This window comes from Salvelinus alpinus, chromosome 2 (assembly GCF_045679555.1).
Source record: "Salvelinus alpinus chromosome 2, SLU_Salpinus.1, whole genome shotgun sequence".
Classification (NCBI taxonomy): domain Eukaryota; kingdom Metazoa; phylum Chordata; class Actinopteri; order Salmoniformes; family Salmonidae; genus Salvelinus; species Salvelinus alpinus.
Genome location: NC_092087.1, coordinates 12,414,659 through 12,440,633, shown reverse-complemented (window position 1 = coordinate 12,440,633; position 25,975 = coordinate 12,414,659). Strand labels below are relative to the sequence as shown.

At 45.9% G+C, this 25,975-nt stretch overlaps 1 protein-coding gene across 5 annotated transcripts in view; it reads left to right on the top strand.

Annotated features, from left to right (window-relative positions):
* LOC139553957 (kinesin-like protein KIF21B) overlaps positions 1–25,975 on the top strand; it is a 140,233-nt gene that overhangs the window by 39,512 nt on the left and 74,746 nt on the right. For all 5 annotated transcript variants that reach the window (XM_071366804.1, XM_071366789.1, XM_071366782.1 and 2 more), the window contains exons 2-15: positions 10,166–10,388; positions 11,098–11,280; positions 13,141–13,290; positions 13,372–13,503; positions 13,934–14,290; positions 14,519–14,634; positions 14,702–14,897; positions 15,253–15,442; positions 15,747–15,810; positions 16,645–16,881; positions 20,867–21,123; positions 21,425–21,613; positions 25,062–25,261; positions 25,760–25,867. In XM_071366804.1, coding sequence (XP_071222905.1) covers positions 10,166–10,388; positions 11,098–11,280; positions 13,141–13,290; positions 13,372–13,503; positions 13,934–14,290; positions 14,519–14,634; positions 14,702–14,897; positions 15,253–15,442; positions 15,747–15,810; positions 16,645–16,881; positions 20,867–21,123; positions 21,425–21,613; positions 25,062–25,261; positions 25,760–25,867 — 2,602 coding nt within the window. The remainder of the gene's footprint in view (positions 1–10,165; positions 10,389–11,097; positions 11,281–13,140; positions 13,291–13,371; positions 13,504–13,933; positions 14,291–14,518; positions 14,635–14,701; positions 14,898–15,252; positions 15,443–15,746; positions 15,811–16,644; positions 16,882–20,866; positions 21,124–21,424; positions 21,614–25,061; positions 25,262–25,759; positions 25,868–25,975) is intronic.

Sequence of the window (25,975 nt, the reverse complement as noted above, 5' to 3'; positions counted from 1 at the left end):
AGAGTAGCAGCAGCGTAAAAGAGGGGTTGGGGGTGCACACAATGTAAATAGTCCGGGTAGCCATTTGATTACCTGTTCAGGAGTCTTATGGCTTGTTGGTAAAAACTGTTGAGAAGCCTTTTTGTCCTAGACTTGGCACTCCGGTACCACTTGCCATGCGGTAGTAGAGAGAACAGTCTATGACCAGGGTGGCTGGGGTCTTTGACCATTTTTAGGACCTTCCTCTGACACCGCCTGGTGTAGAGGTCCTGGATGGCAGGCAGCTTAGCCCCAGTGATGTACTGGGCCGTACGCACTACACTCTGAAGTGTCTTGCGGTCAGAGGCCGAGCAATTGCCGTACCAGGCAGTGATGCTCTCAATGTTGCAGCTGTAGAACCATTTGAGGATCTCAGGACCCATACCAGGTTATGTAATCAAGCCTCCTCCTCTCAGTACAGATACTACCCTGGTCTATGTGGTACATTGGTTTTACCTGATTCTGTGTTGATGGAGACTGTCTGATGGAGCCCATAGGTCTGGGTTATAGGAGACACTCACTACAGAGAGTAGACTATAAACTGGCACTTATTGTCGTAAACGGGCACCATGCCCATCTCTCTCTCTCTCTCTCTCTCTCTCTCTCGCTCTCTCTGAATGTGTTGTGTGGGACTGTGTGAGTAGGAGGGGTGTCTCTCTCTCCCTCTCTCCCTCTCTCTCTCCCTCTCCCTGTCGCTCTCTCGCTCTCTCTGAATGTGTTGTGTGGGACTGTGTGAGTAGGAGGGGTGTCTGTCCCCCCCCCTCTCTCTCTCTCTCTCTCCCCCTCCCTCCCTCTCTCTCTCTCACTCTCTCTCTCTCTGTCTCTCTCTCTCTCTCTCTCTCTCTCTCTCTACTCTCTCTCTCTCTCTCTCTCTCTCTCTCTCTCTCTCTCTCTCTCTCGCTCTCTCTCCCCCTCTCCCTCTCTCTCTCCCTCTCCCTGTCTCTCTCTCTCTCTCTCTCTCTCTCTGAATGTGTTGTGTGGGACTGTGTGAGTAGGAGGGGTGTCTCTCTCAATTTTCGATCTTGTCTCATCACTGTAACTCCCCAACGGGCTCAGGAGAGGTGAAGGTGGAGTCATGCGTCCTCCCCGAAACATGACCCGCCTAACCGTGCTCCTTAACCCGCCAGCTTAACCCGGAAGGCAGCCACACCAGTGTGTTGGGAGGAAACACCGTTAAACTGGTGACCGGGGTCAACCTGCAGGCACCCGGCCTGTCACATGGATTCACTAGGGCACGATGAGCGAAGTAAAGCCCCACCGGCCAAACCCTCCCCTTACCGGGACGATGCTGGGCCAACCCGGGTCTGTTGTAATACCTCTATGATGCAGTGCCATAGACCACTGCTCTGCTTTAGACGGATATGAGAGAGGGCTAGGGAGAGATGGAAAGAGAGAGGGATAGGGAGAGAGGGACAGAGAGAGGGAAAGAGAGATGGATAGGGAGGGAGAGAAGGAAAGAGAGAGAGGGAAAGAGAGAGAGGGAAAGAGAGAGAGGGAAAGAGAGAGAGGGAGAGAGAGAGAGGGAAAGAGAGAGAGGGAAAGAGAGAGAGGGAAAGAGAGAGAGGGAAAGAGAGAGAGGGAGAGAGAGAGAGGGAAAGAGAGAGAGGGAAAGAGAGAGAGGGAAAGAGATGGATAGGGAGGGAGAGAAGGAAAGAGAGAGAGAGAGAGAGAGAGAGGGAGAGAGAGAGATGGAAAGAGAGAGAGAGGGAGAGGGAAAGAGAGAGGGATAGAGAGAGAGGAAAAGAGAGTGATAGAGAGAGATGTGGAGAGAGGGAGAGGGAGAGAGGGATACGGAGAGAGGGATAGAGAGAGAGGAAAATGGGTTGTGAAAGTGTATTTATTCAGGGACACAGTGATGCCAGGCTAGGGCTGGTGGGTCTTTCTATTATTGCCCTTCACCTCTCCTCACCTCACTGAAGTCATTTCCATTGGCTCTGTACAAAGGACAATGATGTGTGTTTGTCTTTGGTGTTTGTCTGTCAGTGTGTCGGAGGTAAGGACCATTCAATATACTGTAGATACAATATGCGATCTGACTAACTGTCTTCATGATTGTTCAGTGTTAACAGGTTGACAATAGAAGCTACACTCAGAAAAAAATTGTTATTTGACTGTCCCCATAGGAGAACCCCTTTTGGTTCCAGGTAGAACTCTTTTGGGTTCCATGTAGAACCCTCTGTGGAAAGGGTTCTATGTGGAACCCAAAGGGTTCTACTTGGAACCAAAAAGGGTTCTTCAAAGGGTTATCCTATGGGGACAGCTGAATAACCTTTTTAGGTGTTAAAAGGTGTTATCTACCTTTTTTTCTAAGAGTGTAGTGCATTGGCAGGTGATTCAACACCAATGCTGACCTCATATACCAGTGTACACAGATATTGACATTAAGAGATTGTCCAGTTTACTTGTGTTAGCATAATGTAAGGCCTATTCCCTCCCTCCCCTCTTTCCTTCCATCCCCTACACTCTTCCACCCCTCCACCTTTCCGCTCCTCCTCCCTTCTGACCTACTAATCTGTTTTTACTGGCCCCGGAGGGAGAAAGGGAGATTGGAGTCGGAGGCGGAGGAGAAAGAGAGAGAGAGAGAAGAGAAGAGATAGCGAGGGAGAAGAGAAAAGGAGAGGGAGTAGTGGGGGAGGTAAAGAGGAGAGGGTGTAGTGGGGGAGGAGAAGAGGAGAGGGTGTAGTGGGGGAGGAGGGGGAAGAGAGGGAGTAGTGGGGGAGGAGAAGAGGAGAGGGTGTAGTGGGGGAGGAGGGGGAGGAGAAGAGGAGAGGGTGTAGTGGGGGAGGAGGGGGAAGAGAGGGAGTAGTGGGGGAGGAGAAGAGGAGAGGGTGTAGTGGGGGAGGAGGGGGAGGAGAAGAGGAGAGGGTGTAGTGGGGGATGAGGGGGAAGAGAGGGAGTAGTGGGGGAGGAGAAGAGGAGAGGTAGTAGTGGGGGAGGAGGGGGAAGAGAGGGATAGTGGGGGAGGAGAAGAGGAGAGGTAGTAGTGGGGGAGGAGGGGGAGGAGAAGAGGAGAGGGAGTAGTGCGGGAGGAGAAGAGGAGAGGGTGTAGTGGGGGAGGAGGGGGAAGAGAGGGAGTAGTGGGGGAGGAGAAGAGGAGAAGAGGAGAGGGAGTAGTGGGGGAGGAGGGGGAGGAGAGGGAGTAGTGGGGGAGGGGAAGAGGAGAGGGTGTAGTGGGGGAGGAGGGGGAAGAGAGGGAGTAGTGGGGGAGGAGAAGAGGAGAGGGTGTAGTGGGGGAGGAGGGGGAAAAGAGGGAGTAGTGGGGGAGGAGAAGAGGAGAGGGTGTAGTGGGGGAGGAGGGGGAAGAGAAGGAGTAGTGGGAGAGGAGAAGAGGAGAGGTAGTAGTGGGGGAGGAGGGGGAAGAGAGGGAGTAGTGGGGGAGGAGAAGAGGAGAGGGTGTAGTGGGGGAGGAGGGGGAAGAGAGGGAGTAGTGGGGGAGGAGAAGAGGAGAGGGTGTAGTGGGGGAGGAGGGGGAGGAGAGGGAGTAGTGGGAGAGGATAAGAGGAGAGGGTGTAGTGGGGGAGGAGAAGAGGAGAGGGAGTAGTGGGGGAGGAGAGGGAGTAGTGGGAGAGGAGAAGAGGAGAGGGTGTAGTGGGGGAGGAGGGGGAAGAGAGGGAGTAGTGGGGGAGGAGAAGATGAGAGGGTGTAGTGGGGGAGGAAGGGGAAGAGAGGGAGTAGTGGGAGAGGAGAAGAGGAGAGGTAGTAGTGGGGGAGGAGGGGGAGGAGAGGGAGTAGTGGGGGAGGAGAAAATGAGAGGGTGTAGTGGGGGAGGAGGGGGAAGAGAGGGAGTAGTGGGGGAGGAGAAGAGGAGAGGGTGTAGTGGGGGAGGAGGGGGAGGAGAGGGAGTAGTGGGGGAGGAGAGGGAGTAGTGGGAGAGGAGAAGAGGAGAGGGTGTAGTGGGGGAGGAGAAGAGGAGAGGGAGTAGTGGGGGAGGAGAGGGAGTAGTGGGAGAGGAGAAGAGGAGAGGGTGTAGTGGGGGAGGAGGGGGAAGAGAGGGAGTAGTGGGGGAGGAGAAGATGAGAGGGTGTAGTGGGGGAGGAAGGGGAAGAGAGGGAGTAGTGGGAGAGGAGAAGAGGAGAGGGAGTAGTGGGGGAGGAGAACAGGGGAGGGTGTAGTGGGGGATAAAAATTAACAGTTAACATTACACTCACAGAAGTTCCAAATTAATAGACATTTAAAATGGCATATTATGTATATATCTGGCTGTTATAACGATGTGCAAATGGTTAAAGTACAAAAGGGAAAATTCGCATAAATATGGGTTGTATTTAAAATGGTGTTTGTTCTTCACTGGTTGACCTTTTCTTGTGGCAACAGGTCACAAATCTTGCTGCTGTGAAGGCCTAGTTCTGCTCTGCATGCATTATTTGGTGTTTTACGTTGTACATGGAGGATATTTTTGCAGAATTCTGCATGCAGAGTCTCAATTTGGTGTTTGTCCCATTTTGTGAATTCTTGGTTGGTGACCAGACCCCAGACCTCACAACCACAAAGGGTAATGGGTTCTATAACCGATTCAAGTATTTTTAGCCAGATCGTAATTGGTATGTTAAATTTTATGTCCCTTTTAATGGCATAGAATGCCCTTCTTGCCTTCTCTCTCAGATCGTTCACAGCTTTGTGGAAGTTACCTGTGGCGCTGATGTTTAGGCCGAGGTATAGTTTTGTGTGTGCTCTAGGGAAACGGTGTCAAGATGGAATTTGTATTTGTGGTTCTGTCAACTGGACCTATTCGGAACACCATTATCTTTGTCGTACTAAGATTTACTGTCAGGTTCCAGGTCTGACAGAATCTGTTCAGAAGATCTAGGTGCTGCTGTAGAACCTCCTTGGTTGGTGACAGAAGCACCAGATCATCAGCAAACAGTAGATATTTGACTTCAGATTCTAGTAGGGGGAGGCCGGGTGCTGCACTCTGTTCTAGTGCCCGCGCCAATCCGTTGATATATATGTTAAAGAGGGTGGGGCTTAAGCTGCATCCCTGTCTCACCCCACGGCACTGTGGAAAGAAATGTGTGTTTTTTTGCCAATTTTAACCACAGACGTGTTGTTTGTGTACATGGATTTTATAATGTCATATGCTTTCCCCCCAACACCCCTTTCCATTAATTTGTATAGCAGACCCTCATGCCAAATTGAGTCTAAGGCTTTTTTGAAATCAACAAAGCATGAGAAGACTTTGCCTTTGTTTTGGTTTGTTTGTTTGTCAATTAGGGTGTGCAGGGTGAATATGTGGTCTGTCGTACGATAATTTGGTAAAAAGCCAATTTGACATTTGCTCAGTACATTGTTTTCACTGAGTAATGCAGAGGATTTCCCCAAGGTTGCTGTTGACGCATATCCCACGGTAATTATTGGTGTCAATTTGTCTCCACTTTTGTGGATTGGGGTGATCAGTCCTTGGTTCCAAATATTGGGGAAGATGCCAGAGCTGAGGATGATGTTAGAGAGTTTAAGTTTAGCCAATTGGAATTTGTTGATAGGAGAACACTGATAGCAGAATCCCTTCACAGACAGTGTGAGTTTAGATAACGATACTGATAGCAGAATCCCTTCACAGACAGTGTGAGTTTAGATAACGATACTGATAGCAGAATCCCTTCACAGACAGTGTGTGTTTAGATAACAATACTGATAGCGGAATCCCTTCACAGACAGTGTGAGTTTAGATAACGATACTGATAGCAGAATCCCTTCACAGACAGTGTGAGTTTAGATAACGATACTGATAGCAGAATCCTTTCACAGACAGTGTGAGTTTAGATAACGATACTGATAGCAGAATCCTTTCACAGACAGTGTGAGTTTAGATAACGATACTGATAGCAGAATCCCTTCACAGACAGTGTGAGTTTAGATAACGATACTGATAGCAGAATCCCTTCACAGACAGTGTGTGTTTAGATAACACTGATAGCAGAATCCCTTCACAGACAGTGTGAGTTTAGATAACGATACTGATAGCAGAATCCTTTCACAGACAGTGTGAGTTTAGATAACACTGATAGCAGAATCCCTTCACAGACAGTGTGTGTTTAGATAACGATACTGATAGCAGAATCCCTTCACAGACAGTGTGTAATGAGTTCCTATCTGTCCTGTATCTCTCTGTGTCTGCTGGGAGTTTAGTTTAACAAATCACTAGGATAATGTTTGGGATAGAAGTTGTCTTTAAGCACAGATCTAGGATCAAACTGATCAAATCCCAATCAGGGGAGGATAAACCAAACTGACCTTGGATCAGTGCCTTAATCCTACTGTGTTGCTTGGGAGTGTTGAGGCCCTGTGGTGGTTTAAACACCAAACTGACCTTGGATCAGTGTCAGTGCCTTAATCCTACTGTGTTGCTTGGGAGTGTTGAGGCCCTGTGGTGGTTTAAACACTCTTCATCTTATTAGCCTGGCTAGATGAAGAAATTAAGGGATTTGTTTCTATACACCAGGAAACCACAACTCAGATTTACTGTTTGTCTGTTTCTCCTTCTCCTTCTCTCTCTCTCTCTCCCTCTCTCTCTCTCTCCCTCTCTCTCTCGCTTGTCTCAAAGGAAGGCAGTTCATCTTTCTTTTGTCGTTATTTTTAGCTGCCGAGCATCTCTAGAGGTTTGATGTTTATGTGTGTGTGTGGCGGTGAGTGTTCAATGTTATGGATCCAGACTTTTGTCTGGAGCAGCTGTGTGAGCCAGTGCTGTTAAAGAGGTCCATCTGAACCCGTGTGTGTGTGTGTGTGTGTGTGTGTGTGTGTGTGTGTGTGTGTGTGTGTGTGTGTGTGTGTGTGTGTGTGTGTGTGTGTGTGCGTGCGTGCGTGCGTGCGTGCGTGCGTGCGTGCGTGCGTGCGTGCGTGCGTGCGTGCGTGCGTGCGTTGTATGAGGGGTGTCAGTTTTACTACATCCCTGATCACTCTGTCATGGCCTGATGTGCTTGAGTCCTCACACGACCCTTTGTTTGTACAGTGTGTGTGTTGTGTGTCCGGAAATTGTTTATTTATGGATGTAGCATTTCCACATACAACACCCGGTTACAACACCCGGTTACAACACCCGGTCTGCAAGTCACATTCTGTTAAAAGTCCCCAAAAACACACACATCCCTGGGTCGCTCCTCTTTTCAGGTCGCTGCAGCTAGAGACTGGAACGAGCTGCAACAAACACTCAAACTGGACAGTTTGATCTCCATCTCTACATTCAAAGACTCAACCGTGGACACTCTTACTGACAGTTGTAGCTGCTTCTCGTCATGTTTTGTTGTCTTTACCTTCTTGCCCTTTGTGCTGTTGTCTATACCATGTATTGGGCTGCTACAATGTTGTGCTGCTGCCATGTTGTATTGCTACCATGCTGTGCCTTAAAGTGGCACTACTTTATCCATAATGTATGTAAATGGGATGGAGGTAGTGTATTTTAATGTTCCTTAATGCAACTACTTAGTAATCCTCTCTGTCTAATGCAGGTCTGTAGGCCAGTCTTCTTAGCCCTCAGGCTCAACAAAATGCTTCAGTCAGCACTGGGGAGAGAGGAGGGTCTGTGTGTGTGTGTGAGCGCTGTGTGAATTGATGAGTGTGTGCAGCTGCTCATATGGAGACCATAGGGGAAGAGATTCTGGTGTGGTTTCATAGGGGGGTTTATCTCTATGGGCTGGGAGAGAGAGAGAGTGTGTGTGTGTGTGTGTGTGTGTGTGTGTGTGTGTGTGTGTGTGTGTGTGTGTGTGTGTGTGTGTGTGTGTGTGTGTGTGTGTGTGTGTGTGTGTGTGTGTGTGTGTGTGTGTGTGTGTGTGTGTGTGTGTGTGTGTGTGTGTGTGTGTGTGTGTGTGTGTTTATGTGTGTGTTTATGTGTGTGTGTGAGTGAGTGTGTCTCTATGGGTAGGGGTATCTCCTGAGGGTGTTAGGAGGTTAGTGGGGAGATACACCACTGTGTTTGCTTGGTCATGGATTAGACCAGATTAAAGTGATTAGCTGAAACTGCATAGTTTATTCCAAGAGTCCCCCCCCCCTACCAGCTTTGTGGTGCATCCCGTGCCCCCCTCCACACGCACCCATGGGCACAGCCACTTATCATGACACAAACTGTTTACAACCCTCTTGTTGGTGGAGAGAAAGAAAATGTTGCAGTTTAAAAAAACTATTTATTGCAATTCTATATATTTTGCCATGTCTAATATGTATTCATGTAATATTTGAGTGACATAAAAATTACAACAATATCTATGGGTTAAAAAAATCTAGATAAATAAAAATTGTTAGCTGACATGGGCTAGTTGATCTGGACATTTCTGTCAAGTAATAAGTTATCCAATGACTAACATGAGAGGAACTGATGAGGAACAATCCAATTTCGAAATTGCATCTTGTTCATTCTACTATTACAACTTTTAAGAGTGACTTTAAAGCAGTTCCTTAAAAAAAATATATATATATATATACAGTACCATTCAAAAGTTTGGACACTACTTATTCCAGGGTTTTTCTTCCTATCTTTTACTATTTTCTACATTGAAGAATAATAGTGAAGACATCAAAACTATGAAATAACACATATGGAGTCATGTAGTAACCACAAAAGTGTTAAACAAATCAAAATATATTTTATATTTGAGATTCTTCAAAGTAGCTACCCTTTGTAGCCAACTTTGCACACTCTTGGCATTCTCTCAACCAGTTTCATGAGGTGGATTGCATTTCAATTAACAGGTGTGCCTTGTTAAAAGTTTATTTGTGGAAGGTGTTTGATCCAATCAGTTGTGTTGTGACAAGGTAGGGTTGGTATACAGAATATAGCCCTATTTGGTAAAAGACCAAGTCCATATTATAACAAGAACAGCTCAAATAAGCAAAGAGAAACAACAGTCCGTCATTACTTTAAGACATGAAGGTCAGTCAATCTGGAAAATTTCAAGAACTTTGAAAGTTTCTTCAAGTGCAGTCGCAAAAACCATCAACGCTATGATGAAACTGTCTCTCACGAGGACCGCCACAGGAAAGGAAGACCCAGTTGTCTCTGCTGCAGAGGATAAGTTCATTAGAGTTACCTGCACCTCAGATTGCAGCCCAAATAAATGCTTCACCGAGTTCAAGTAACAGACACATCTCAACATCAACTGTTCAGAGGAGACTGCTTGAATCAGGCCTTCATGGTCGAATTCATGCAAAGAAATCACTACTAAAGGACACCAATAAGAAGAAGAGACTTGCTTGGTCCAAGAAACACGAGCGATGAACATTAGACCGGTAAAATTTGTGCTTTGGTCTGATGAGTCCAAATTTGAGATTTTTGGTTCCCACCTCCATGTCTTTGTGAACGGATGATCCCTGCATGTGTGGTTCCCACCGTGAAGCATGGAGGAGGAGGTGTGATGGTGTGGGGGTGCTTTGCTGGTGACACTGTCTGTGATTTATTTAAAATTCAAGGCACACTTAACTTGCATGGATACCACAGCATTCTGCAGCGATACGCCAGCCCATCTGGTTTGTGCTTAGTGGGACTATCATTTGTTTTTCAGCAGGACAATTGCCCAGCACACCCCCAGGCTGTGTCAGGGCTATTTGACCAAGAAGGAGAGTGATAGAGTGCTGCATCAGATGACCTGGCCTCCACAATCATCATACCTCAACCCAATTGAAATGGTTTGGGATGAGTTGGACCGCAGAGTGATAGAAAAGCAGCCAACAAGTGCTCAGCATATGTGGGAACTCCTTCAAGACTGTTGAAAAAGCATTCCGAATTAAGATTGTTAAGAGAAATCCAAGAGTGTGCAAAGCTGCCATCAAGGCAAAGGGTGGCTACTATGAAGAATCTAAAATATATTTATGTTTTTCATTTTTAATACATTTGCAAAAATGTCTAAAAACCTGTTTTTGCTTTGTCATTATGGGGTATTGTGTGTAGATTGCTGAGTATTTTTTATTTATCTAATCCATTTGAGTTTAAGGCTGTAATGTAACAAAATGTGGAAAAAGTCAAGGGGTCTGAAAACTTTCCGACGTCACTGTATAGCCCCCCACTGCCGACCTGTCACTCCCCCCTGTTTGGGAACCACTGGTCTAGTTGACCGTGGGTCTCTCCTGTATTGTTATGGAACAACGTTTTCAAACTTTTACGCGTAGATTAACCATGATGAACACTATTTGTAACCCCTCTTTCTTGTCCTGTTCCGCGTAGGATCCGTCCCCAGATGGTGAAGGAGAAGATCGAGGGCTGTCACGTGTGTACACTTGTGACCCCTGGGGAACCCCAGGTGCTGCTGGGTAAAGACAAGGCCTTCACGTACGACTTTGTGTTCGACATCGACTCGGCACAGAAACAGATCTATGCTGCTTGCGTCCACAAACTCATCGAGGGCTGCTTCGATGGCTATAACGCCACTGTGTTCGCCTACGGACAGGTACAGCGAGAAACGGAGACAGACAAATACATGAATACACAGCTACATCAAGGAGTGCCTGGATTACCTCTGGATACACTCCTAAATACATCAACTTAGTGTATGCATCCATACAAGGACAGATTCGAATAATTATGTCTATTTCAAAGAAGGGTCTATTTCAGTGTTTCCCAAACTCAGTCCTGGGGACCCGAAAGGGTACATGTATTGGTTTGTTGCCCAAGCACTACACAACTGATTCAAATAATCAACTCATCATCAAGCTCTGATTATTTGAATCAGTTGTGTAGTGATAGGGGAACAAACCAATACATGTACCCTTTCGGGTCCCCAGGACTGAGTTTGGGAAACACTGGTCTATTTGTAATCACTGTTATGTGGTTGTTTTTCTCTACTAAACTTATGGTACAGACACACAGAGAAATCTGACTTATCACAGTAGGAATCTGTTCCTTCTCTTGCAAGAACAAAATACATACAGTACCAGTCAAAAGTTTGGACACATCTACTCATTCAAGGGTTTTTCTTTCTTTTTACTATTTTCTACATTGTAGAATAATAGTGAAGACATCAAAACTATGAAAAAACACATATGGAATCATGTAGTAACCAAAAAAGTGTTAAACAAATCAAAATATATTTTATATTTGAGATTCTTCAAAGTAGCCACCGTTTGCGTTGATGACGGCTTGTCTGTCTCTGTTTCCAGACGGGCTCAGGGAAGACGTACACCATGGGGACGGGGTTTGATGTGAATGTGCAGGAGGAGGAGCAGGGCATTATTCCACGGGCTGTTCACCATCTGTTCCTGGGCATCCAGGAGAGGAAGACACAGGCCAGGCAGCAGGGCACACACCCTCCTGAGTTTAAAGTCAGTGCACAGTTCCTGGAGGTAAGAACACACACACACACACACACACACACACACACACACACACACACACACACACACACACACACACACACACACACACACACACACACACACACACACACACACACACACACACACACACACACACACACACACACACACACACACACACACACACAATGTCATTGCCATAGTAACACTTGGGCCACCCATCCAGTCCCCTGTGAAAGGTGGCAGAGGGGATGAAAGCGGTCTGGAATAACATCTTGTCCTCCAGGGATGCGTTGTCATTGGTCAGTCTTGCCTTTGATTGATTGGCTGTGTGCATGTTTGTGTGCGTTGTGTGTCTTTGTGTGTGTGAGGCAATGTTAACCAGATGTGAGGGGCATGCACCGATCAGCCCTGGTGATGCTACAGGAAGTGACATTGTGATGACAGATTAACAGGAAACCCAGTGGATGATGGGTTCTGGTGCCTGATGGATTTTAGTCGTTAGCTGTGATATTACCCAGAATGAGAACCCCGACTCTCACTCACACACACACACACACACACACACACACACACACACACACACACACACACACACACACACACACACACACACACACACACACACACACACACACACACACACACACACACACACACACACACACACACACACACACACACACACACACACACACACACAGAAGTGTGGGAGACATGAGCTGATATGTTTTAAAGACTTTAACTGGCTGTGTGGCAAGAGGTGCCTGGTACACACTGTGTTTCTCTGCTTAGTGTCTCTCACAGCCTTTCTATGTGTGTGTCTGAAGCATCATCAGGGCAATTGTCATATCATTGGTATGCCTGTTGAATGTATTGTATGAGGTGTTGTGCGATAATGTTATCATGTGTTGTGTGTGGGGGGTGTAATGGTGTGTATTTGTCAGCTTGTCAGCTTGGCCTATATTCTGTTTTCTCTCTGGGGATCGGACTGCAGTAATAGACAGCTAATGTAACCTGATTCACTTACAGATGGCTATCTCTGCTAACATCCTCTCTATCTCCATCTCTTTTTCTCTGTCTATCCTTTTCTGTCACTCTCTCTCTCTCCCCCTGTCTCTCTCCCTCTCTCCATGTCAATTTGCCTCTACCTGTCTCTCCCTCTCTCTGTCTCTCTGTCTCTCTCTCTCTCTCATTAGTTCAGCTGTAGGTCATTGGATTATCAGTATGGATGATAAACAGACATTGATCAGGCTAGGGTTAAAGAGAGAGAGAGAGAGAGTGTGTGTGTGTGTGTGTGTGTGTGTGTGTGTGTGTGTGTGTGTGTGTGTGTGTGTGTGTGTGTGTGTGTGTGTGCTGAGCTGTCTCTTGACCTCTCCTGACCTTTAACCCTATTGCTTCCTGGAGGTCAGAGGTTATGTGCTATAGCCTGATCTTTGCCCTTTCATCACTCTCTGTCTGTGTGTGTATTAATGTGTGTGTCTGTGTGTGTATTAATGTGTGTGTCTATTAATGTGTGTGTGTGTTAATGTGTGTGTGTGTGTGTGTATTAATGTGTGTGTCTATTAATGTGTGTGTGTGTGTGTTAATGTGTGTGTGTGTGTATTAATGTGTGTGTGTGTGTATTAATGTGTGTGTGTATTAATGTGTGTGTCTATTAATGTGTGTGTGTGTGTGTGTTAATGTGTGTGTGTGTGTATTAATGTGTGTGTCTATTAATGTCTGCGTGAGTGTTCCTGAGGTTGGACGAACAGTTCAGGCTGCCAACCTGGGACCCCAATATGTTCCCTCCATCTTTCTCCCAGCTCATTTCTGTCTCTACTATTGCAAGAAAAACTTAAAAAAAATATATATTTGTAAATGTCTGCGTGCATGTGTGTGCTCCAGCTGTATAACGAGGAGATCCTAGATCTGTTTGACGGAGCCAGAGACCCAGACTGTAAGAACAGGAAGTCTAATATTAAGATCCACGAGGACGGCAGCGGCTCCATCTACACCAGCGGAGTCACCTCACGACTCGTCAACTCTGAGAAAGAGGTGTGTGTGTATAGCACGAACAATAAGTGTGTGTGTGTGTGTTTCAGTTTTGACGGGGTACTTGCGTGTGGTGTTTTCCAGCTGTTAGAATGTCTGAAGCTGGGAGCGCTGTCCCGCACCACGGCCAGTACACACATGAATGCATTCAGTTCCAGGTCTCACGCCATCTTCACCATCAACCTCTGTCAGATGAGAGTCTGCCAACAAACTGAGGTAGGGAGGAAGGGAGGGACGAGGGGAGGAGGGAGGGAGGGAGGGAGGGAGGGAGGGAGGGAGGGGGGAGGAGGGAGGGAAGGAAGGAAGGAGGGAGGGAGGGAAGGAGAGAGGAGGTAGGGAAGAAGGGGAGGAGGGAGGGAGGGAGGGAGGGAGGGAGGGAGGGAGGGAGGGAGGGGAGAGGAGGTAGGGAGGGAGGGAAGGAGGGAGAGACAGAAAGAGACAAAGTAGAGGTAGAAGAGGGTAAAAGCTGAAAGATGAACATCAGAACAGTTATACAGTAGTAATAAAACATGGTGATAACTGTTGTCACTGTATTCTCGCTCTCTCTCTATCTTGTCTGTCTGTCTGTCTGTCTGTCTGTCTGTCTGTCTGTCTGTCTGTCTGTCTCTCTGTCTCTCTGTCTCTCTGTCTCTCTGTCTCTCTCCAGGAGAATGGAGGAGTGAATGGAGGAGTGAATGGAGGAGTGCATGGAGGAGTGAATGGAGGAGTGAATGGAGGAGTGAATGGAGGAGTGAATGGAGGAGTGAATGGAGGAGTGAATGGAGGAGTGAATGGAGGAGTGAATGGAGAGTTGAACGGAGAGTTGAACGGAGCAGTGAACGGAGAGGTGAACGCAGAGCTGAACGGTGTAGGAGGAGGAGATGGAGGGTCTATAGCCAAGCCTGAATACGAGACTCTGATGGCCAAGTTTCACTTTGTGGACTTGGCTGGATCAGAGAGACTGAAACGCACCGGAGCGACAGGAGAGAGGGCACGAGAAGGCATATCCATCAACTGTGGACTGGTGAGGAGTACACTACGTGATGATGATGTGTGTGTTTCACCTGGTGCTGAGAAACTTGATCATGATGATGTGTGTGTGTGTGTGTGTGTGTGTGTGTGTGTGTGTGTGTGTGTGTGTGTGTGTGTGTGTGTGTGTGTGTGTGTGTGTGTGTGTGTGTGTGTGTGTGTGTGTGTGTGTGTGTGTGTGTGTGTGTGTGTGTGTGTGTGTGTGTGTGTGTGTGTGTTCTAGCTGGCCTTGGGGAATGTGATCAGTGCTCTGGGTGACCAGGCTAAGAAAGGAGGCCATGTTCCATACAGAGACTCTAAACTGACACGTCTTCTACAGGACTCACTGGGAGGAAACAGGTAACACACACACACAGGCCTGTGCCTCACCAGTCTTTATAACGTCTGTAATGTTTTCCCTCTCCAGTCGTACGGTGATGATAGCGTGTGTGAGTCCATCTGACCGGGACTTCATGGAGACCCTGAACACACTGAAGTATGCTAATAGAGCCAGGAACATCAAGAACAAGGTGATGGTGAACCAGGACAAGACAAGTCAGCAGATATCTGCTCTCAGGGCTGAGATCGCCAGGCTACAGATGGAACTGATGGAGTATAAAGGGGTGAGGAGAGAAGGAGGGAAGGATGGAGGAAGGAAGTGAGGGAGGGAGGAAGGAAGGAAGGCGGGATAGAAGGAGGGAGGGATCCGAGTCAGAGACTAATGGAGCATGTTATTGGCTGAAAGGAAGTTGTCTCCCCTGTGATTGGCTGCAGTAAAGTAGTCTGATTTATGATTGGCTGAGGTGTTGGCGTCCAGTGAGTACAAAAATAAAATGGAAAATGGGATTTTTTACCAACAAAATGCTTGAAGTGATATAAAAATCAATATCATGTTTGTTGATTGGATGAAATTGCATTGTTCTGTATGTTCATTGGCTGAGATAATATCTTCCTGTATGTGTATTGCCTCCTCCCCAGGGTCAGCGTGTGATGGGTGAGGATGGCGTGGAGGGCTTCAGTGATCTGTTCCAGGAAAACTCTATGTTACAGAGAGAGAACGACACGCAACGCATGAGAGTCAAAGCTATGCAAGAGACCATCGACCACCTCAACACACGCGTCACCACGCTCCTCGCCAACGACGTCAGCACGCTCCTCGCCAAGTCAGGTAAGACCAAGAGAGACAACGCACACACTGTCCAATGGTGGTTGAAGATTGTAGCTGTCTGAAAACTCAGATCCTTGCTTCCCCCGTCCTTCTTTACTTCATTTCTACACCTCCCTCTCAAAGCTCATTGGAGGAGAGGATCCAAGGTCCCTTCCTCAGACCTTCTCCTCCGATGAGCTTTGAGAGGAAATGAGGTAACAAGGATTTGACAGCTAGTAACATTTTCTGACACAGACCATTGCATGTAGTTAAGAAGTGTTAACCGCTTATGTCTCACTGTGAACTCTGACCTTCTGACCTCTAGGTGAGGGCAACGAGGAGATTGGTGCTCTGATCCAGAACTACATCAGAGAGGTTGAGGAGCTCAGGTAAGAGTCTGTTAGGGGTTATAACTCCACTGGGACTATAATGAACTTTACACTGTCTGGGTCTGACTCTAGAGCCACTGTTTCTCTGGGACTGGACCGTAAGACATCATTATGGAGGTCAAAGGGCAAAGCAATTCATTGAGTTTATGTTTTGCTGTTACTCTACTTCAGTTCATAGTTTTGTTGTTCTACACTGAACAAAAATATAAACTTAACATGCAACAATTTTAAATATTTTACTGAGTTACAGTTCAAGGAAATCAGTCAAGTGAAATAAATTCATTTGGTCCTAACCTATTGATTTCACATTACTGGGAATACAGACATGCATCTGTTGGTCACAAATATCTTTAAAAAAAGGTTGGATCAGAAAACCAGTCAGTATCTGGGGTGACCACCATTTGCCTCATGCAATGCAACACATCTCCTTCATATAGAGTTGATCAGGCTGTTGATTGTGGCCTGTGGAATGTTCTTCCACTCCTCTTCAATGGCTGCCCGAAGTTGCTGGATATTGGCGGGAACTGGAACACGCTGTCGTACTTATGGACCCAGAGCATCCCAAACATGCTCAATGGGTGACATATCTGAGTATGCAGGCCATGGAAGAACTGGGACATTTTCAGCATCCAGGAATTGTGTACAGATCCTTGCGACATGGAGCCGTGCACTATCATTCTGAAACATGAGGTGATGGAGGCGGTAACTGTAAAGTTTGACTAATGACATCTGTTTGTCTTTATCTCTCTCTTTCTCTCGCTCTCTCTCGCTCTCTCTCTCTTTCTCTCTCTTTCTCCCCACCCTCCTCTTCCCCCTCTTTTCCCCTCCTCTCAGATCCAAGCTCCTGGAGAGCGAGGCGATGAACGAGTGTCTTCGTCGCAGTGTGACCCGTCTCTCTTCCCGCTCGCCGTTCCCTTCCTCCTCTCATAGCTCCACCCTCAGGCCACACCCTTTAGGCTCCTCTCCCCAATCCCTGTCAATGGAGGCGGAGATGACGGACGTAATTCGCCGAGCCAAGATGGACATTGAGAGCCTGAAGAAGAAGAAGGAGAGGAGACAGAGGAGGATGAGGTGAGAGGACGAGAACAGGGGAGGGAGAGGAGAAGAGAGGAGACTACTGTTGACAGCATTAGAGGGAACAGGATTGGGCTCAATCCCATTTCTATTCAGCTAGTAAATGGGATTGGAATGGGGCCAGGATGGTAGTGTAGGGTAGTGATTAGTGCTGTTGCGGTGACCGTATTACCGCCACATCAGCGGTCAAGAGTCATGAAGGCAGTCAAATTCCACGTGACCTTTTAGTCACGGTAATTCGGCTTCTCCAAGGTCTGATGCTGCTGCTGGTCATTAGTAGTCTACCAATCTTACTAACTGCCTGGTACTCAGCACTCTATTGTCCATCTAATCACTCTGACATAAATGCAAATGTAATGGGAAATCTAATCAAACACTTCATGAGAGCCCATGAGCTCCTGTTGCGCAACATGTCTATAGGCTATGCAATTGCGTGAGAAAATAGAGTGATGGCCTCTACTAAAAATAGGAGGATCAGCTTTCTATAGGCTAAGCCTACTATATTTATTTCTCAACTTTCCTATTATTAAGCACATTGCTTATCTTTACAACAGGAGCATAGCCTACCTGGCCGGCATGAAAATGAACCACAGGAAAAGCGTCCTCCATTCGCTATTTAAGTGCATAGATGACATGTATTTTTCCCCTGCTGACCCTGTTTCGATACAGGTGCATGATAATGATTCATTCTAAATCAAAACAAATTTCAGACATAACATTTTGTATATGTAAAGACAAGATTAAATCAAGAATAGTCTGACTGGTGACAATATTAGCCTATCATTTATGAATGATGATTAGCATAAGAAACAATGCCTTTTTTTGCAACTTTTTCTAATCATAGTCGCACACCTCATGTAGCCTAGTCCATAGGCCTATATGTCTTACTAAGGTTTGTATCACAACTAAAGTGGCCAAATAACTTCTTATGAAGCACATTAATCTGCTTTATAAGAGGTGTAGAGCCTAACTGGCATACATAAGCAGCGCGTGAGTTTCAAGTTTGGGGAAGAACATTTTCACCATAAAAATGCACCTTGATAATAAAAGCATTACATGCATAATAGCATTTGCGGTTTCTTTTGATAATGGTGTTTTCTGCTAATGGAACATTCGGCCAAATAGTTTATCAACATTTTGAGCTAAACGTTCGGATCTGTTGCGTCAGCCACATTAAGTAAAAATGCTTTTTTGTGGTGCTAGTGGTTGTATTAATTTGGGATCTATCGCATCCCACAACTGTCCCAGACCTTGTTTAGAATATTTATTTCTCACACAGAATAGAATAAGTCAACTGTTGTACTATGGGGGATAGTAGATTGACAGGCTAGTGCTTTTGATGTTCTTTAGGCCTACTCATATTGTTGGCTGACGAAAAGTAAATGTGGACAGTGCTTCCAATATCTTTAATATGCACCTCGGAATTGGATAAGGACGCGCGCAGTTGCATCCCCGTTGTGTCTGTCTTCACTTGTAGCCTGTGAGAAAGACCAGATCACGTGATGAAGCGCGCAGCACTCAGGGAGAAGTGCACAACGGCCACTGGCCGCATTAGGCATGGATTTTTTTTAGGGTGCGTTACGGCCACACAAAGGGAATGCCGCCGTGAAAATTCTAGGCATTATCAAGTGCTTGTCAAATTGTGAATGAGTGACTGATATATTGTCTACAACCTGCGTAAAAAAACAAAGCAGAGCTCATGCCTTTCAAACTACTTTTTTCTAATCATCATTAGTCTCATCATGCAGCCTTACAATGTATTCAAAATCAAAACATATAGCCCAACGTTTGTAGAACAACTAAAGTTACATCAATAACTCTAAATGAAGCGTATAGGAGGACCTGTTTCTTTGTTAACCGCTCAAAACACAATAGCACATGTGTTCACTCCCTCAAATCGTTTGGAGAAAACATCCTTTCTATTTTATTCAGCTTTGTTCAATTGTATTCTTCATAATATAAAATAATGCCACGGAATCCTAACCAAATTTTGTTTGCTAAATTAACTATTGTAGCCCACAGCCATATGGCATAGCCAGATCAGGACCTAACACAAGGACAACTCAGAATATGCTATTCTGTTCTTCTGAAATAGACTACATTTTCTTCATATCATGTTTCTTTAGACCTATCTAAATAAATAATGGATTTATTGTGAAGGTGTAGGCTATATGACATGGATTTATTAGACGTTTTAAAATGTAGATGTTCCAAAGGTCTGCACCAGTGGCTTGTAGGCTGTGTGGAAACCAGGAGATTCTAAATGTGTTTATGTTAATTAACGGTCAATTACCGTGAGACCGACAGTTATTTGCTTGACAATCAACATCTGATGAAATTTCGTGACCGCCACAGCCCTAGTGGTGATGTTGGAACTGAGACAAGCAACTCTTACTCACTGACTACTGCCATGTAATGAGAGAAGTACTCACTGACTACTGCCATGTAATGAGAGAAGTACTCACTGACTACTGGCATGTAATGAGAGAGGTACTCACTGACTACTGCCATTTAATGAGAGAGGTACTCACTGACTACTGCCATTTAATGAGAGAGGTACTCACTGACTACTGGCATGTAATGAGAGAGGTACTCACTGTCTACTGGCATGTAATGAGAGAGGTACTCACTGACTACTGCCATTTAATGAGCGAGGTACTCACTGACTACTGACATTTAATGAGAGGTACTCACTGACTACTGTCATGTAATGAGAGAGGTACTCACTGACTACTGCCATTTAATGAGAGGTACTCACTGACTACTGCCATGTAATGAGAGAGGTACTCACTGACTACTGCCATTTAATGAGCGAGGTACTCACTGACTACTGCCATTTAATGAGAGGTACTCACTGACTACTGTCATGTAATGAGAGAGGTACTCACTGACTACTGCCATTTAATGAGAGGTACTCACTGACTACTGCCATGTAATGAGAGAAGTACTCACTCTGACTACTGCCATGTAATGAGAGAGGTACTCACTGACTACTGCCATGTAATGAGAGGGGTACACACTGACTACTGCCATGTAATGAGAGAGGTAGTCACTGACTACTGCCATGTAATGAGAGAGGTAGTCACTGACTACTGCCATGTAATGAGAGAGGTACTCACTCTGACTACTGTCAAGTCATGAGAGAGGTACTCACTGACTACTGCCAGGTATTGAGAGAGGTAGTCACTGACTACTGCCATGTAATGAGAGAGGTACTCACTCTGACTACTGCGATGTAATGAGAGAGGTACTCACTGACTACTGCCAGGTAATGAGAGAGGTACTCACTGACTACTGCCATGTCATGAGAGAGGTACTCACTCTGACTACTGCGATGTAATGAGAGAGGTACTCACTCTGACTACTGCGATGTAATGAGAGAGGTACTCACTGACTACTGCCATGTCATGAGAGAGGTACTCACTGACTACTGCCATGTCATGAGAGAGGTACTCACTGACTACTGCCATGTCATGAGAGAGGTACTCACTCTGACTACTGCCAAGTCATGAGAGAGGTACTCACTGACTACTGCCATGTAATGAGAGGGGTACTCACTCTGACTACTGCCAAGTCATGAGAGAGGTACTCACTGACTACTGCCATGTAATGAGAGCGGTACTCACTCTGACTACTTTCATGTAATGAGAGAGAGGAGCGGGGACAAAGTGACAGGTTAAAACAGGCTAATTAACTTGTAATCAGGGAGAGAGGGAGGGGAAGATGGAGAGAGGTCTCTGCTAATAACTGTGTTCTCCATATCCACTTGGCAACAGTCCCAAAACAAAATGGGTGATTATTGGTTGAGTCCCAAATCAAATCAGAGGCCCATACAGGTCTAATACATGGTCATCCATATTTGTAATAGATTCATATGGTGATGGGACAATTAACTAAAGCTGCTTATTGGGTCACAGCTGTTATGTGCGGTGCCTTCTGTGCGTGTCCCAGTCTGACGCCAGGTCATATATTCTACCTACAGCCCAGAGAAGGGGAAGGGGTTGAAGAAACAAGTGAAGCTTCCCTCTCATGAGAACGGACAGGACGGACAGACCGGACAGAATGGACAGGACGGACCGGACGGACAGATGGACTCTAAAGAGAACTACACAGAGGACGGGATGTCCCCTCTGCAGGAGGAGGAGAGTGGGTGTGACGAGGAGGAGGAGGAGAGGGATGAAGATGAGTTTGACAGTGATGAGAGTCTGGTGGACTCAGACTCTGACTCTGATGAGAAAGGTGAGTGAAAGATAACTATGACACGACCCAAAGAGTGGCAGAAATTTCCCCAATTCCAAATCAACACCTCTGCACTTGTGTACCGCAGTTTGGGGCAGGATTGAATAGGTTTCATCATTAACCTAATGAAAGTACCAAATTGTCCTCGGTTTGGCTGTATGCTACAGTATTTTCTAGGTAGCAACTGAAATCCCCAACTGCCCCACTCTACTATAACATGTCTGTCTGATAGCCACAGTTTTCACCTTTCACCTCTTGACCCTTGACCTCTCTGTGCCCTCTGACCTCTAACCCCCTGCAGCTAACTTCCAGGTGGATCTGGCCGACCTGACGTGTGAGATTGAGATCAAGCAGAAGTTAATCGATGAGCTGGAGAACAGTCAGAAGAGACTGCTGCAGCTCAAACTACAGTATGAAGAGAAACTCGTCCTGCTGCAGAACAAAATACGAGACACACAGCTGGAGAGAGACAGAGTACTACACAACCTCAGTGAGTTATGGGTAATGTAGGCACGCAGTCACAGAGACACACAGCTGGAGAGAGACAGAGTACTACACAACCTCAGTGAGTTATGGGTAATGTAGGCACGCAGTCACAGAGACACACAGCTGGAGAGAGACAGAGTACTACACAACCTCAGTGAGTTATGGGTAATGTAGGCAAACAGTCACCGAGACACACAGCTGGAGAAGAACAGAGTACTACACAACCTCAGTGAGTTATGGGTAACGTAGGCAAACAGTCACCGAGACACACAGCTGGAGAAGGACAGAGTACTAAGTTATCCCTAAATATTTCTAAAACTAAAAGCATTGTATTTGGGACAAAACATTCACTAAACCCTATACCTCAACTAAATCTTGTATAAATAATGTGGAAATTGAGATGACTAAAGTTGCAAGTTGAGATGACTAAACTGCTTGGAGTAACCCTAGATTGTAAACTGTCAAGGCCAAAACATATTGATACAGTAGTAGCTAAGATGGGGAGAAGTCTGTCTATAATAAAGCGATGCTCTACCTTCTTAACAACCCTGTCAAGAAGTCAGGTCCTACAGGCCCTAGTTTCTACCTTCTTAACAACACTATCAACAAGGCAGGTCCTACAGGCCCTAGTTTCTACCTTCTTAACAGCACTATCAACAAGGCAGGTCCTACAGGCCCTAGTTTCTACCTTCTTAACAACACTATCAACAAGGCAGGTCTTACAGGCCCTAGTTTCTACCTTCTTAACAACACTATCAACAAGGCAGGTCTTACAGGCCCTAGTTTCTACCTTCTTAACAACACTATCAACAAGGCAGGTCTTACAGGCCCTAGTTTCTACCTTCTTAACAACACTATCAACAAGGCAGGTCTTACAGGCCCTAGTTTTGTCGCACCTTGACTACTGTTCAGTCGTGTGGTCAGGTGCCACAAAAAAGGACTTAGGAAAATTGCAATTGGCTCAGAATAGGGCAGCACGGCTGGCCCTTAAATACACACAGGGAGCTAATATTAATAATATGCATGTCACTCTCTCCTGGCTCAAAGTGGAGGAGAGATTGACTCTATCACTACTTGTATTTGTGAGAAGTATTGACATGTTGAATGCACCGAGCTGTCTGTTTAAAGGACACCCATGTGTACCCCACAAGACATGTCACCAGAGGTGTCTTCACAGTCCCCAAGTCAAGAACAGACTATGGGAGGTGCACAGTACTACATAGAGCCATGACTACATGGAACTCTATTCCACATTAAGTAACTGATGCCAGCAGTAGATTTAAAAACAGATAACAAAACACCTTATAGAACAGCAGGGGACTGTAAAGCAACACAAACATAGGCACACACACACACACACACACACACACACACACACACACACACACACACACACACACACACACACACACACACACACACACACACACACACACACACACACACACACACACACACACACACACACACACACACACACACACACACACACAAACACACACACACACACGATAACATATGCACTGTACACACCCATACACATGGATTTAGTACTGTAGATATGTGGTAGTGGTGGAGTAGGGGCCTGAGGGCACACAGTGTGTTGTGAAATCTGTGAATGTATTGTAATGTTTTTAAAATTGTATAAACTGACTTAATTTTACTGGACCCCAGGAAGAGTAGCTGCTGCTTTGGCAGCAGCTAATAGGGATCCATAATAAATACAAATACAAATACCTCAGTGAGTTATGGGTAATGTAGGCACGAAGTCACAGAGACACACAGCTGGAGAGAGACAGACACACACACAACCTCGGTGGGTTATGGGTAATGTAGGCATACAGTCACAGAGACACACAGCTGGAGCGAGACAGAGTACTACACAACCTCAGTGAGTTATGGGTAATGTAGGCATACAGTCACAGAGACACACAGCTGGAGAGAGAGAGTACTACACAACCTCAGTGAGTTATGGGTAATGTAGGCACACAGAGTGTACTGTACATACTGCCCAACATCAGTGAGTGATTGTTGTAGGGGAAGACACAGCTGTAGCACAACATAGATACAGGTAAATGCCAAAATAAAGGAAACACCACCATTTGTATTTATTATGGATCCCCGTTCGCTAGCAGCTACTGTTCCTGGGGTCCAGCTAAATGAAGGCAGTTATACCATTTAAAACATTACAGTACATTCATTACATAATTCACAACACACTAAGTGTGTGCCCTCAGGCCCCTACTCCACTAACACATATCTACAACACTAAATCCATGTGTACGTGTGTGTATAGTGTGTATGTTATCATGTGTGTGTATAGTGTGTATGTTATCCTATGTTTGTGTTGCTTCACAGTACCCGCTGTTCATAAGGTGTATTTTTATTTGTTTTTAAATCTAATTTTACTGCTTGCATGAGTTACTTGATGTGGAATAGAGTTCCATGTAGTCATGGCTCTATGTAGTACTGTGCGCCTCCCATAGACTGTTCTGCTCTGGTGGCATGTCTTGTAGGGTATACATGGTTGTCTTAGCTGTGTGCCAGTAGTTTAGACAGACAACTCGGTGCTTTCAACATGTCAGTACCTCTCATAAATAGAAGTAGTGATGAAGTCGATCTTGCCTCTACTTTGAGAGAGATTGACATGCATATTATTAATGTTTGCTCTCTGTGTACATCCAAGGACCAGCCGTGCTGCCCTGTTCTGAGACAACTGCAATTTTCCTAAGTCCCTCTTTGTTGCACCTGACCTGAACAGTAGTCCAGGCCTGTAGGACCTGCCTTGTTGACAGTGCTGTTAAGAAGGTAGAGCAGCGCTTTATTAGTAACATAGTCTCTTAATAGGGCACTGGGCCACCACGAGCCAGAACAGCTTCAGTGCACCTTGGCATAGATTCTACAAGTGTCTGGAACTCTATTGGAGGGATGTGACACCGTTCTTCCACTAGAAATTTCATAATCTGGTGTTTTGTTGATGTTGGTGGAAAACGCTGTCTCAGGCGCCGCTCCACAATCTTCCATTAGTGTTCAATTAGGTTGAGATCTGGTGACTAACACACACACACACACACACACACACACACACACACACACACACACACACACACACACACACACACACACACACACACACACACACACACACACACACACACACACACACACACACACACACACACACACACACACACACACACCCTGTGCTCCTTTGAGACCCCTCTTTCAAAGTCACTGAGATCTCTTCTAGCCAAGGTAGCCAAAATAATGGGCACCTGGGCATTTTTATACATGACCCTAAGATGTTAATGTGGAATCACCTGCTTTCAATATACTTTGTATCCCTCATTTACTGAAGTGTTTCCTGATATTTGCGGTAACCTGTACGTACTGTAGTCAATTTCAGCTCTACCTCTTTTAATAAGCATCACTCTCTCTCCTCTCCTGTCTAGTGTCCATGGAGAACTGCACGGAGGAGAAGGCTAGCAGGATCACGTCAGATTATGAGAAGAGGCTAAAGGAGATGAACAGGGACCTGATGAAGCTACAGGCGGCTCAGAAGGAACACGCTAGGCTACTGAAGAACCAGGGACGCTATGAACGAGAGCTGAAGAAACTACAGCAGGAGGTCAACGATATGAAGAAAGCCAAGGTGAGGAAGAGGAGGAGGAGGAGGGCAGAGGAGAGGGAGAGGGAAAGAAGGAGGAGGAGAAGAAGAGGGTAGGAGGAGGAGGAGGAGGAGGAGGAGAAGGGGGTAGGAGGCAGAGAATTGTGTCAACTATATACAGTACCAGTCCAAAGTCTGGACACACCTACTCATTCAAGGGTTTTTCTTTATTTTTTTACTATTTTCTACATTGTAGAATAATAGTGAAGACATCAAAACTATGAAATAACACATATGGAATCATGTAGTAACCAAAAAAGTGTTTAACAAATCAAAATATATTTTATGTTTGAGATTCTTCAAAATAGCCACCCTTTGCCTTGATGACAGCTTTACACACTCTTGGCATTCTATCTGCAATGTTTATAGCCCTATGTCAGGGTATTCCCCCCACAGTCATCGATGGCCTATGCTCCCTGAGAAGTATGTAAGCAAGTTTGAGGGTTCTCTTCAGCTAAGTGCAGTTCTTCCTCCGGTCCCCAGGTGGCGCTGATGAAGCAGATGAAGGAGGAGCAGCTGAGAAGGAGGATGGTGGAAGCCAAGAGGAACAGAGAGATCGCTCAGCTCAAGAAGGAGCAGCGACGACAGGAGGTACGTGTGTGTGTTTGTGTGTGTGTCAGGGTGTGTTTGTGTGTGTCAGGGTGTGTTTGTGTATGTGTGTGTTTGTGTGTGTGTGTGTCAGGGTGTGTTTGTGTGTGT